Genomic DNA, 14,321 nt, shown 5'->3' with positions numbered 1-14,321 from the left:
TACACATAGAAATTGCAGGTTCCTTTATAGAAGAGGTTGTTATCCCAACAGTGTCAAGTTTAATGTACCTTACTCAGCAGACAGTTAATAAGTTAGAGCTAGCTACCTGACAGGTTTTCTTTTTAAGATGAACTGTGAAGCATTTAGAAGCTCTTAAAGTACACCTTTTCACACCCATGAAAGTAATATGTATCAATTATTTCTTAAAGAACATATCACTGGATTCCCTGGAAAACTTGGAATGGAACCACCATTTGACCCAGCTATCCCTCTCCTTGGTCTATACCCAAAGAACTTAAAAACAGCATACTACAGGTACACAGCCACATCAATGTTTATAGCAACACAATTCACAATAGCTAAACTGTGAAACCAACCTAGATGCCCTTCAGTAGATGAATGGATTAAATGTGGCATATATATGTATACAATGGAATATTACTCAGCAATAAAAGAGAATAAAATCACGGCATTTGCAGGTAAATGGATGGAGTTGGAGAAGATAATGCTAAGTGAAGTCAGCCAATCCCAAAAATCCAAATGCTGAATGTTTTTTCTAATATAAGGTGACTGACTCATAGTGGGGTAGGGAGAGGGAGCCTGGGAGGAATAGATAACTCTAGATAGGGCAGAGGGGTGGGAGGGTATGGGAGGGGGCAGGGGGTTAGCAATGATGGTGGAATGTGATGGACATTATTATCCTAAGTACATGTATGAAGACATGAATTGGTGTGAACATACTTTATATACAAACGGAGATATGAAAAATTCTGTTCTATATGTGTAATAAGAATTTTGATGCATTCCACTGTCATGTATTTGAAAAATAAAAGCAATTATAAAAGAAAAAAAAAAAAAAGAAAAGCAAACACACCAGAGATCTTGCTTGTTCTCTCTTCCCACCATGAAAGAACATACCAAGAGGGAAGCATGTGACATTTGAATATATTTACAGTATCACTTTAGTATAAAGGGGATTTTTTGAAATATCTTAACAGAATCTAATATTTTTTCTAGAGTTGTTTTCTTCTTTCTATTAAGAATCTTCCCCAATAGAAAAAACTATATGTGAAGTTATACTGTTTTAGAAATGAAGTGCCAAAATATAACTCCAGTATAGTAAAAGATGCAGGCACTGTTCCTAGACCTATATCACAATTGTAACTAAGAAAGTGAATTTCATTTCAAATGCAATCAATGGACACAATTGGGAGGAAATAGATGGTGTGCGTTCAGTAACATAAAATACACCAATATTTTTCAAATATAATTAGTTATTGAACTACTTCCTATACCTTGTAAGTATCCCAAGGAAAAAAATTACTAAAGAGAGATGTTACACTGAATAGTAAGGTATAGTGTGAATTTTAAAATGGTTATTCTATAATGCTAAAATATTGTTTTCCAGTGTCAAGAGAAAATTTTTATTAAACTCTAGGAGTAAATATGTTATACCAATATGCTGAGTTCATTTACATTTTATGAGATAACTTTATTTGTTCTGCAACTAGCTGGCTGGTGGAGAATTTGAACAATATTTGGTGATATTTTAAAGTTGTAATTTCATCAGTATCTGACTTAGGGAATCTCAATATAAATCTGGAAGTAAAAAGTGTTGTATGCTATGTTTAGTGACTCTGCAAGGAGTGAAATACAATTTTTCCCCACCACTTCCCAGTGTGCATTTTCTGAGAAGTCAGTTGTCATTTGTTCTGGAAAAATTCATTTCATCCTAAATTGGACTAACATTCCAAAGGAAAACCTTGAAGGTCACAAAGAAAGATACTTTTAAAAGATAATTGTTTAAAATTCAATAGTAAGAACATGGAAACAATACTGAAACATGGAAAGGAAAAAGTATCTGCCAGGGAACTTTGGACTGGGTAGAGGGAAGTGAGGGGAGGCAGGGGGTAAGGGGGTGGGAAAGATAGTGGAATGAGACAGACATTATTACCCTATGTACATGTATGATTGCATGAATAGTGTGACTCTGCATTGTGTACAACCAGAGAAATGAAAAGTTGTATTCCATTTGTGTATAATGAGTTGAAATACATTCTGCTGTCATGTATAACTAATTAGAACAACAAAAAAGTATGTTCCACAACTGGAGTATGCTCTCTCTTTTTATGCATATATGATAATACTAAACACAATATATACACATATGTATGCTTTGCATTAAAAGGATACGTTATCCCTGATATTTTGTAATTTTGTTTAATTTTTTAAATTTTTATTATCATCATCATGGTTAGCATCATGATCATCGTCGTCGTCGTTGTTGTCTCGTCGTCATCATCATCATCATCACTTGGAACTGAACCCGGGGGCACTCTACCACTGAGCCAGCCCTTTTATTTTTTATTTTGAAATAGGGTCTCACTAAATTGCTGAGGTTGGCTTCAAACTTGTGATCTTCCTGTGTCAACCTTCCAAGTAGACGGAATTACAGGCCTGGGCCACTGTACCCAACTGCAGCTTTGTTTTTTAACCTCAACAATACATCATTGATATTCTCCTGGTCAGTAGGTATAGTCCTGTCTCATATTTTCCAATGGATATATTCCATACTATTCTATAAATTAAAAAAAAAATTGAACCTCTGTTGATGAGCATGTTGTGTGTGTGTGTGAGAGTGTGTGAGTGTGTGTGTGTGTGTGTGTGTGTGTGTGTGTGTGTGTGTAACTCACATGTATTTTATTAATCTTTTAATTGACAGATAACATTGTATAAATTTACCTTGGACAACATGATGATTTTAAGGATATATATTATGATTGGTGAAATCCAGCTTATTGGCAAATGCATTACCTCATGTAGTTACCATTTGATAGCACATGATACTCCCTATGCTTACATTTTTCATAAATATAATGTATTATTATTAATTAGTCAATAAATCTTTGAAGTTTATTCTTCCTAACTATAATTATGTAGCCTTTAACATTCACCCACCCCAACTACATCAGACTCTGGTAACCACCATTATACTCTCCACTTCTATGAAACCAACTTTGTAACATTTTATTACTTTAAAAAAAAATCTTTTTGTGCCTGGCTTATATCACTTAACATAATGTTCTTCAGGTCCCTCAATGTAAAAAATGGCTGAATGTCATTCTTCTTTTATGACTGAATACTATTTTACTGTGCATATATTCCACATTACCCATTATGTATAAATCCATTAATGGACATGTAATTCAACTCTGTATCTTAGCTATTATGAATTGTACTTCAATAAATATGAAAGTACAGGTATCTCTTTGATATGCTGATTTTATTTCCTATGGTTATATACACAGTAGTGAGAATGATCATATGGTAGGTAATTCTTTTTCCTACTTCAGCCTCCCAAGTGAGGATTTCAGGCATCAGCCACTACACCTGGCAAAATTCTAATTTTTAGTTTTTTGAGGAACCTCCATACTATTTTCTGTAATGACTGTACTAATTTGCTTTCACAATAGTATATGAAGGTTCCTTTATCTCTGTATCCTTACCAACACTTACTCTCATTTGTCTCTTCATAATTGCCATTCTAACTGGAATTTGGTAGTATCTCATTGAGGTTTTGTTTTTATTTGATTTAGATAAAAGTCTAATTTCATCCTTTTGCCTATAGATATTCAGTTTTCCCAACATCACTTATTGAAGAAAATGTTCTTTTCTTCATTGTGTTCTTGGTGGCTTTGTTGAAAATCAGTTTGCTGTGAATGTGTTCATTTATTTCTGGGCTCTCTATTCTGTTTGTTTGTCTGTTTTTATGCCAATACCATGCTGTTTTGGTTACTATAGTTTTATAGTATATTTTGAAGTCAGGCACTGTGATTCCCCTAGCTTTGTTCTTTTTGCTCAGGGTTGCTTTGGCTACTTGAGAGTTTTTTGTTTGTTTGTTTTTTATTTTGTGGCTCCATATGAATTTTGTTTTTTTTATTTTTGTGAAGAATGTTATTAGCACTTTGATAAGGATTGCATTGAATCTATAAATCATTTTTATAGTATAGCATTTTAACAATATTAATTCTTCTGATCCATGAATATGAGGTATGTTTTCATTTCTTTATATCGCACACATATTTTAAATTATACAATTAATAGCTGCACAGGACTTTTTTAAAAAAACAAACAAACTATGTAGCTGAGTCTTTGCTGTATTCTAGGCCCATACCCCAGCAGGAATCTTTTTGCAGCTTCTTTGAAAAGTTTTTTAGTGGTTATGAACATAATCTTAAACCATATATATATGTATGCCTTCATTCATTGGTTTCTCAACTTTAGGCACTGTGCAGGTGAAGCAGAGCTTTACTACAAGGAGATGCCAAACACCTAATATTCTCAAGAGGTATATTATAAGAATTTGAGAATTCCCCTGATTCATACATGCCATTCTGTCATTTAATTTCTCCCATAAACTTCTGTCATTTAATTTCTCCCATAATCACTGTTTTCACAATGATTCTCAACTGGGAGGAAGAGAGTATGCTACCATCTCAGCCCACCAGAAGACTCCTTGGGAAGGCCTTTTTCAAAATACACTTGTTTTTCTTCTAACTCCCAAGTGGAGCATGTTTCCTTGATTGAAAATCACTGTATATAATTTCAGATGTTACCAGTTGGGAGTATTTTTTGCAGTTATTATCTAGAAGCAAATGAACAACAAAAAAAGTTAAGAAAAAAAATATACACATGTGTGTTGGTTTGTGTGTGTGTGTATACATACATACATACATATACAAGTTCTTTCTTTTCAGGTTAAGGGGCATCTTAGATCTCTTTTCTTTTAATTTATCCTATTATTTTCCTATAAACCCTAGCAGAGGTTCTCCTTTCTACTCAGTTCACAAGAGCTCCTGTGTCAGCATTAATGAGTTGAGAATAGCAAAACAAGTAGGGACGCAGGTGCTGTGACAGGGTAGGGCTCACTGCTGAGTTGTGTGACCATCTTCTTCAAGAAAATTTATATCCAGCAAAATTATTACCATGGGCCTTTGGAATTTCAATGGAATAATTGAAATTCTGACTGCTAATTCTTGTGAATATCAAACCAAATCTATCATCTTTTATACCTTTAAACCGGTAGAAATGATTTAAAGACCTAAGATTCTGTTTGCTTGAAGACCCACCTTACTGGGTGCAGTATAGTCTGAAATCACAATGACAAGGACATGCTTACTTGGAGAGTGGATCCACAGTGCTTTGAGTTCTCTCTAAAGCACCTGAGGGTAAATGAGGAACCTTAGACTGGAGGTACTAATGGGGTTCTCTGTTTTATCTGCAGACTGCAGCTGAATATGTAAAATCTCGGCTCCCAGAGGCCCTCAAACAACATCTTCAGGACTACGAGAAAGACAAAGAAAACAGTGTATTGTCTTACCAGACCATCCTTGAACAGCAGATTCTGTCAATTGATCGAGAAATGTTAGAAAAATTGACTGTATCCTATGATGAAGCAGGTATGTTTATTTTTAGTATAAACACACATACAGGCACACAGTTTTTTTCCTTACAAAATTTATTTATAGTTCTCAGTTAAATTTAGCCCTTTCTATGGGGTAGAAGGTTAAGGGCAAACTGGATTCAAAGTTGTATAACATGGATTAATAGTAAGTTTCTTCTCAGCAGTTTTAGTATCAAAACTTTTTCAGGAGATTCATAAAAATGGCTCTTGAATATCAAATCCCTTTAAGCGTTTGCTCTTTTTAAAATGGAATTTTCCTGGCCTTTTATCAGTCATGTACTCCTATTGATCTAATCTTTTAAAGTGTCACTTCAATTTTGGATACCAGCTAAAAACTTTTCATCTGATAATCTGAGAGCTGTTATTTGATTCAAACTTTTTATTTTAATTTTAGAGATTTTTTGTTTCTACAGAGGTTTTTTTTTTTTTTTCTTTGAAGTTTTAAGCTGAATTTGACTTTCTACCATAGCAATTCAAATAAAACCCTAATACCACAGAGATTTTGGTTCACTGTGTGCTATAGGCTCATCCCATCCAAGGAAGCTTATTCAGGGAGTCATGCATAGAACCCCATGTAATGCCATGATCTGTTAGCTAAAGCCCAATTTTAATGACTCAGGTACAATATTACTTAGAATATTAAAATTATTAATAAAATTAAATAGATGCAGCAAAAATATTCTGATTAAATTTAACATATTTCTCACCTTACCAAAAGGAAAAAAAGGGTGGGGGATATAGGAAAATAGGTTGTTAATGATCAAATGTTGATAGTTTTAATCCCTATTTTGATATCAGGAATTGCTGGTTTTATTTCCACAAAGATTTTTTAAGTATGGATCTAATTTTTTATTATAACATAAGCAGTCAATGCTGATATTCTTAGCATTTGATTTAAAGCTTTGATGATAGTAGACAGAAGTGCAAATTTAAGGGGAAAAAAAGCACAACATTATGCTATATTTACCTAACCACTAATGCAAATTTTTTAGTTATTATGCTGTTCCCTTTTACATTGTACTCTCTAACCCCTTCACATCCCTCTCAAGCAGGATTCACATTTCTAGTCTTGCTCAGGACATTTATACTCTCCCTGGTTTTCCTTTGCTTTATTAATTTCCCCTGCATATTGGCTTGCTTCTGCCTCTAGGGGATTAGTCATTGGTCTCTATATTTGTTTGGCCTTTAATATTGTTCTTTTTGACATCTTATTTATCACTCTTATCCTTAATGGAACAAAGTAGATTGTGATCCACCCCAGTGAAAATAATATTTAAGTATTCATAGCCTCTTAGAGATCATGAAACTCACATATTCCACCCACTTCTTGCTCCTGTACTCATTTTAAGGTGAGAAAACTGAGGGCCTTAGATTCACCTGAAATAAGTTCTTTGTTTGTAGGACTAGAACTCTTATATCCTAATTACAAATCAAGTTGTGCTATTGTAGGTTCTCAGTTGTTTGGTAAGCATTTGTTAAATAAATATCTTGTATTAGGCAGTTAGGAGAAATGAGGAAGATCATTAAAAGGGAAGAATCTAGGATGTAGAAATAGATCATGCTTAACATCCAGCTGGGGACCTAAAACATACATATATGACCTATTAGATTTAGAAAAAAAAAAAATCCCAAGAAATTTGAGACTAAATACACCCTGTAACATTCGCAAGCTATTAAAGTTAAATTGAGCTATGGAGTCAAGAATAGCAAAAGTGGCTCAAGTTTCTCGTGGACTTCTTTAGGGGAGGGTATTTGCTTACAACATGAAGAACAAATGCTGAAAATGGATTTGTGGAGAGCAGGGGAATGCATTCTAGTGGATGAAGACGAAGACGAAGACGTAGGAACAAGCACCAAAGTGAAAGTGAACATCAGCCATAACCTCCCACCAACCAATTTTTCCTTCTGCTGGAATAATTTTCCGTTCTTCCAGACTGTACAGAAGTACAGTTGAACTTGTATGTGGCCTTTAGGGGTACATACTTTGGTGCAGGATTAATCTATTAATAACTCTGTAGCATGAAGCAGTGGAAATAAACACAGGATTGAGAGTTAAAGAATCTCAAGTTCTAGGCCTTGCCTGTACCTTAATTACTAATGTGATGTTTAGCAAATTAATTTTTTAGGACCTCTGTTTCTTCTTATATAAAATCGGGCTAATAATATTTCAAAGGGTGTTTCTAACAATAAAATATATTGTGTTTGGGTAGGGCCTTAGGAATCTATTGAAAATGCTAGCTAATGCTACTAATGCTGGATGAGGGCAGATTTGAATCTTGCCTATCTTGCCTTAAATGACTTTAAGGTATTGTTAAGGTCTTTTCATAGCATGTGGTGTTTGGGAAACAGAAAGAAAAATTTAAAAATGATTTTCATAAGTGTTGAGAAGTAAAGCATCTATTTGTAAAATCATATGCGCTGAGATTGCATGAGGTGATGTGGACAGGTAATATGGTTAGGGGCTGTGTGCATATATAGATGAATGAATGTCATCATGTGTTGTAAAATCACAAGGTAACCTATGTAACTCTCATATTAATGATTTCAATCAAAATCAGAGTAGAAAATAAAAGATATTTCTATTTCATAGAAAAATATTTCATCATAATTTAAAGAAATTAGAATAGAAAATTGATAAAAGCATTCAGTACCCTTTCTGAAATATAACCATCCTATACTCAGACACTTATTTGCTTAGCTTCCTTCTATGCTTTCCCAGTTTTTACATTTTCATATTCTTTTTTTAAAATATATTTTTATGTGTTCTAATTAGTTATATGTGACAGTAGAATGAATTTTGACACATCATACATAAATGGAATATAAACTTCTCATTCTTCTAACTGTTCATGATGTAGAGTTATGCAGGTCATGTAATCATATTAGATTACACAAAGGATAATAATGTCGGATTCATTCTACTATCATTTCCTACCCACCCCCTTCACGTTCTTAATTGAGCTCTTTCAGTTTTAGCACGGAGTTGATTGTTAGTAGAAAATATCCTGGTCTCTAAAGAGGTTAATTTGTTTTTAATGCTTATCCACTGATAAATCAGCCTGGGTGACTTAGTGACAGTTATCACCATCTGTGACTTCTAAACTTCCAAAAGCTAATTAATGAAAAAAAATCCTTAGACACTTGTCTAAAAGCATTGGCTCAGAATCTACCCTTTTTTTCTGTTTTCCCTCTTTCTGTGTCCTCTCTTCTCCTTTAAATACATATAAACCTTAATGCTCTGCCTGTCTATAGTTCAACTTTACAGCAGCCTGAAATTCAGGAAAGGATAGGAAGTAAGCCAAAACCCTGTTTGTGCAACCAGATCACACAGTCCATTCGACAGAGGCCTTAGATATTCCTTTAGAATCCATGTTTTTATCTTATGTAATTCTCACTAGTTAGGTTATACTTTCCAACGTGATGCTTTCTTTTTTAAAAATCCCTTTTCTGACTGTAAGCATTATACTCTAATTGCAGAAATAAATAAGTGGTATAAAACAGTATAAAAAGAGAATAATAATTAATAATAATCTTATCACAACAAATATTTTTTATATTTCCCTCACTCTAAGAAATTTTTAAAAGTAGTTGGGATTATTTATTTATTTAGATACCAGAGCCTAACCCAGGGCATTTAACCACAGAGCCACATCTCCAGCCCTTTTTATTTTATTTTTTTTATTTTGAGATTGGGGAGGTCTCGTTAAGTTTCTCAGGACCTCACTAAGTTGCTGAGGCTGGTTTTGAACTTGTGATCCTCCTGACTCAGCCTCTCCAGTCACTGGGATTATAGTTGTGGGCCACTGCACCTGGTGGAATCTTGTAATTTTATGTCCTGCTTTTTTTCTTGACGTTATTACAAAAGCACGTCCTCATTTCATTAAAACTTCTCTGTGTGAAAAGAATTTTTTTTACAGTGAGTGTAATATAATTACAGTAATTATATTTATTGAAAGACAATATCTTTGCTCCTTTGATACATACAAATAAATTATCCAATTGTTTTGACTTTGGATTATTTCACTTTAATAATTACTCTGATTTATCATTTCTGAAAGCATTAGGTCCTTACTGTATTTTACTATGAATCTTTTGATATTTATACTTGATAATTAAATACTTTCTTAACATTTATTTAACCTGCAGGTTCTTTGCCATATATATAAACTGATGCATATTTTGAACACAGATCTTTCCTTAGTCATTATTACATGTGTAGTATATGTGTCCAGGATCAATTTTTTATGTCAAGTAAGGTTTGAGCATATGTTAAAGGCTTTGCTACAATCTTTACATTTATAGTTTCTCGTCAAACTATGATCTGGGAAAAGGACTGAGAATTGATTAAAGCCTTTCCTACATTATTTATATTTGTAGTGTTTTTCCCAAAATGAATTTTTTGACTTGTGTAAGATTTGAGCAAGTTTAAAAGACTTTGCTACTTTCTTAGCATTTGCAAGTTTCCTCTCTGGTGTGAACTATCTGATACATAATAAGATATAGGGATGAGCAAAGGATTTGCCATATAATATACATTTGTAGGGTGTTATCTTCAGTATAGATTCTTTGACATTGAGTAAAGTATGAGGACAGATGAAAGGATTTGCTACACTCTTTACTTTTCTAAGGTTTCTTTCCAGTGTGCATTATGTCTATTTAGATTTAATGATTATTAAAGACAATTCTACATTTATCACGTCTGTATGTATTTTCCCTAATATGAATCGTCTGATGTTAAGTTCTGAGGACTGGTTAAAAGTTTTGCCACATTCATTATATTTGTAAATCTTTTCTTGAATATTGATATTCTGATGGATAAATTCTGAACACTGATGAAAAAATTTCCCACTTTATTACATCTGTTTTGTTTTATTATTGAACAATAACAATCTGTTATTATTCTCTGGAAAATTAATACTTTGGTATTTACTATAATATCAGTCATGTTTAAAGTATTTTCAAGTTTTTTTATACTTACAAGTTCTCTTTCTTTTTTAAATACCCTGGTAGCTGGGCACGGTGGCCCCTGCCTGTAATCCCAGCAGCTCGAGAGGCTGAGACCAGAAACCACAAGTTCAAAGCCAGCCTCAGCAAAAGCCAGGTGCTAAGCAACTCAGTGAGACCCTGTCTCTGAATAAAATACAAAATAAGGCTGGGGATGTGGGTCCATGGTCAATGCCCCTTGAGTTCAATCCCCAGTATCTAATAAATACATGCATACATACCCTGGTAATTTTTTTAGACTTGAGTCCTTACTATAGGCCTTCCTGGTTTTATTATGTTTTGCCTAAATATCTATACGCTGGTATTGATTTAGCAATAGTGGATAGGAAAAGACCTTTCTATATTTATCAGAATTGTGGTTTTTGGCATAGGAGAAATTATTTGTTGGTGGTGAAATAATGAAATTTTGGTAAAGTGTTTATCAAATTGATGGCATTTAGAAATTGTTTCTTCATTTTTCATTCTCATCTTCAAAAATGTTGGAATGAGTGTTCAATCCTATATTTGAAATGGTAAATGATACATTATGTATTGTTCGGGTCCTATTTAAGATTTTCTAAATTTGTTTTTAGACAAAAGTTATGTTTCAAAAATGTATATGAATATTTGCTCAGAGAAGCCAATTTGATTTTTCTGCAACCCTGACTAACAGCATTCAAGGCTATTTCTGAGATAGTTTAAGTTCTTGATCTTCTTTAGCGGTGATGTTTTGTTGCAATTTGGTTATGTCTGTTATAACATCCTTTCTATGTATCATGCATACCCACATTCTCCCAGTCTTTCATTAAGTATGAATTATCAAGGCTACAGCTTCCACATCTCACCAGTACCCCTTTTTTGAAGTAAGATTTCCGTGTCTTGTTCTGGTGAAAGATATTGAGAATAATTAAAAGACATACCCAGGGAAATCAGATTTTTTGTTGTTCTTGTTCTGTCAACATTGCATCCATGTACAAATTCCACTTAGCAGGATCCAGGCTTTTCCACTTTTCTAAAGAGAATTCTATGGCCGCTTCCCAAATGTCACAGCCCCAAGAATCAACCATTTCTTCTTCCTCCTCCCTTTCTGGGGTTCTCTTATTTCTTAATCAATTATTTATTGGGAGAGTCATTAGAATGAGACTGTGAATGTCAGATGAAGGCCCAAGAAATGTTTATAGGTGAGAGATGTCATCAGCTCATCTCCCTCAGGCCCACAATTGGCATGTCAATGGACTCATTGTCATGGACCAGAGAGTAGATAGAGTCCATGTGAAGGGAATTTTAATGGCTATATAATATTATATTTAAATTATCACTTACTAAATGTTTTCCTACGTTGGATATTTAAGTTTTTGTCTTGCTGTTATAAATAATAGTACAATAAATATGGTGTGCCTTTATCTATTTCATATGACTCTAAGAGAATAGACTTTAGAAAACTTGGGGAAGGGGGATGATACAGACTAATGAAACTGAGAATAGCAGGGGATGACAACAAAGAGAAATCCATAAAGAGCAGTTATCAAATCCCCAACATTCATGGACTCTGTTATAGAGTTGACATCACTAATTCTAATAATGGTGACCTTGACTCAATAGAAAAAAAGGTTCAGTAATGTTTGTTATACTGCATATATAAAAACAGGAATTGTAGAAGCCAGTGTCATAACCTGGCTGCTCTAATAAAATACCATACACGGGGTAGCTTATAAACAGTAGAAATTTATTTCTCATAGTCCTAGAAGCTGAGAATCTTAAGATCAAGTTGCCACCAGATTTAGTATCTGATAAGGGCCTCCTTCTTTGCTGTTTTTCTCTGTAACCTTACCTGGCAGAAGGGTAAAGGATTACTGAGGGCTCTTCCTCATGACCAAATGAGGCCCCACAGCCTGGTACTATCACTCTGGGGATTGAGATATACTGAAACATGGATTGGCTGGGGGTGGGGAGAACACAAACATTTAGATCATAACATTAGTGTAGAAAAAAAAAAATTATCCAAATGGCTCAAGTTTTGATGATTATGAGAATAAAGATGTTTTATGGTATAAAATTGAAAAATGACTTAAATATAAATGTTCAGATTATTTTTCTAGATCTGCTGCCAACCAGATCTATGACTTTGAGTAAGTCACCAAACTTTCCCAAAGTCCATTTTCCTATAAATTAATGGCATGAACAGGATCTCCTACATGTCTTCCAGTTCTGACCTATGCTATGGTCTCTTGATAATGGAAAATTCAGGTAGCTATAGTTTCTGCAAGGGTGCATGTAGCTGTGGATTTTGTTTGCTCTATTGCCTTTCTCCTGTCATAATCATTCAGCTTGTATAGCATTTGCACATGAATATGCCCAGGCATACTATAGTTGTTGGGATGGGGAATGAGATTGTATGAGTCAAGCAAACTTAGATCTTGAAAAAAGAGGTTGTGAGCTATCATTCATGGGTCCTCATTAAGATAATTCAGATTCTTTTATTAGCACTTATTAATGCTAAACAAAATCCAGAGTAAGATGTGTTTTATATTTGATCTATTAATGATTTATTTTAACTGAAGTACGAGCTCATACGCATTTTAATAAATTGAGTTCAGCATAGAGAAATTTCCAAGGAAAGTAGAGCCAAAATTTGAAAAGAAATCAAAATAGCGTTTCACAGTGTCTCAAGAGCATCAGTAAAGTAAATCTTCATTATTGTAATAGTGGGCAAAAGTTAAAGGGTTGAAATACCACGAGAGGAATCTTTCTACATGTTATTTTTAGGGTAGTGTGTTGTCTGTGTTTTGTTAAGTAATCTCAAATTCTGTTTTTAATTAATTTTTTAATGTTAGGTCATGAATAAATAACCTACATTTTTAAGAATAAAATGATTTGGTCTGCAATGCCTTTTGTTGGAGATTATGGGGGAAATTGACCCATTTATTTGAGTGATATTCTCTGTTAGAGACTCAGGAGCCCCAAGCCCTGAAAACAGGAATAAAGAACTCTGAACTTTTCACATTGGGAAAAGCAGAGTATACATGCAGTGTGTGGACTTGAGATAGTTGTGTAAGTTGCAGCTTAGATCTACTTCTGAAGAGCTTTTCTCAGGCCAGTGAGGCCTTTATTTCTATTCTTGCAATTTACTAGAAAACTTTATAACTTTCAGCATGGATTTAACCACATAGAAAGAGCACTTACAAGTCAAAAGTGAAATAGATAATGCAGATGAGGAAAGGAGAGAACTCATCTGGTTGTTTCTTAGGTTTATTTGGGACTTATTTAAACCTGGGGACCTGCACATTCATTTACAAATGTTGGTTATCATAGCTTTCTCAGAGGAGGTGACAAGGAAGGAGTAGTATTAATTTTTCGGTCTTTGCTTTGTGATTCCCTGATGCAGCTCTACATTAGAAATTCCTGAGAGTTGAACCTAAGCAAAGCTCTCTGCCCTGAAGACACTCCAAGAACTGCAATGTGCTTTTTGGAGAAATAGCTTTTAAAAAGAGTGTGAAGTATGCTGTTAGCAATTTAGGACGTAGCTGGACGGTTACCACCTATTGAGCATATTTTATTCTTCTTAAAATAGATGATATCGGAAAGTTGCATCCATGTCTTAATTGAGCCATTAGTGTCATAGTAATCAGTGATCTCAAAAAGAAAGCCATTTACTATTATGGGGAAAAAATTGAATGCACATCCAGAAACTAAACTGAGAAATAGTGTGTGAATTATTTAGGGCCCTTAGTTTTTCTAAGAAAAAAAATCAGTAAAAGATATTTTCAGGAAGTTCTTCATTCTAACAAGTACTAAATTTCTCAGTATGTATCTCAAACAGGTCCTAGGGGATGAGATGACACCAGGTTTCCTTACTTCATATCTTTAATTAGGA

At 33.9% G+C, this 14,321-nt stretch overlaps 1 protein-coding gene across 1 annotated transcript in view; it reads left to right on the top strand.

Moving 5' to 3' along the window:
* The window catches only part of Ppm1l (protein phosphatase, Mg2+/Mn2+ dependent 1L), a 279,788-nt gene that overhangs the window by 186,406 nt on the left and 79,061 nt on the right, over positions 1–14,321 (top strand). The window contains exon 2 of the mRNA XM_027934024.2: positions 5,285–5,459. Within this exon, the coding sequence (XP_027789825.1) occupies positions 5,285–5,459 (175 nt within the window). The remainder of the gene's footprint in view (positions 1–5,284; positions 5,460–14,321) is intronic.

Source organism: Marmota flaviventris, chromosome 8 (genome assembly GCF_047511675.1).
Source record: "Marmota flaviventris isolate mMarFla1 chromosome 8, mMarFla1.hap1, whole genome shotgun sequence".
NCBI lineage: Eukaryota > Metazoa > Chordata > Mammalia > Rodentia > Sciuridae > Marmota > Marmota flaviventris.
The sequence above is the reverse complement of the archived record's forward strand: the minus strand, read 5'-3'. Positions and strand labels throughout refer to the sequence as shown.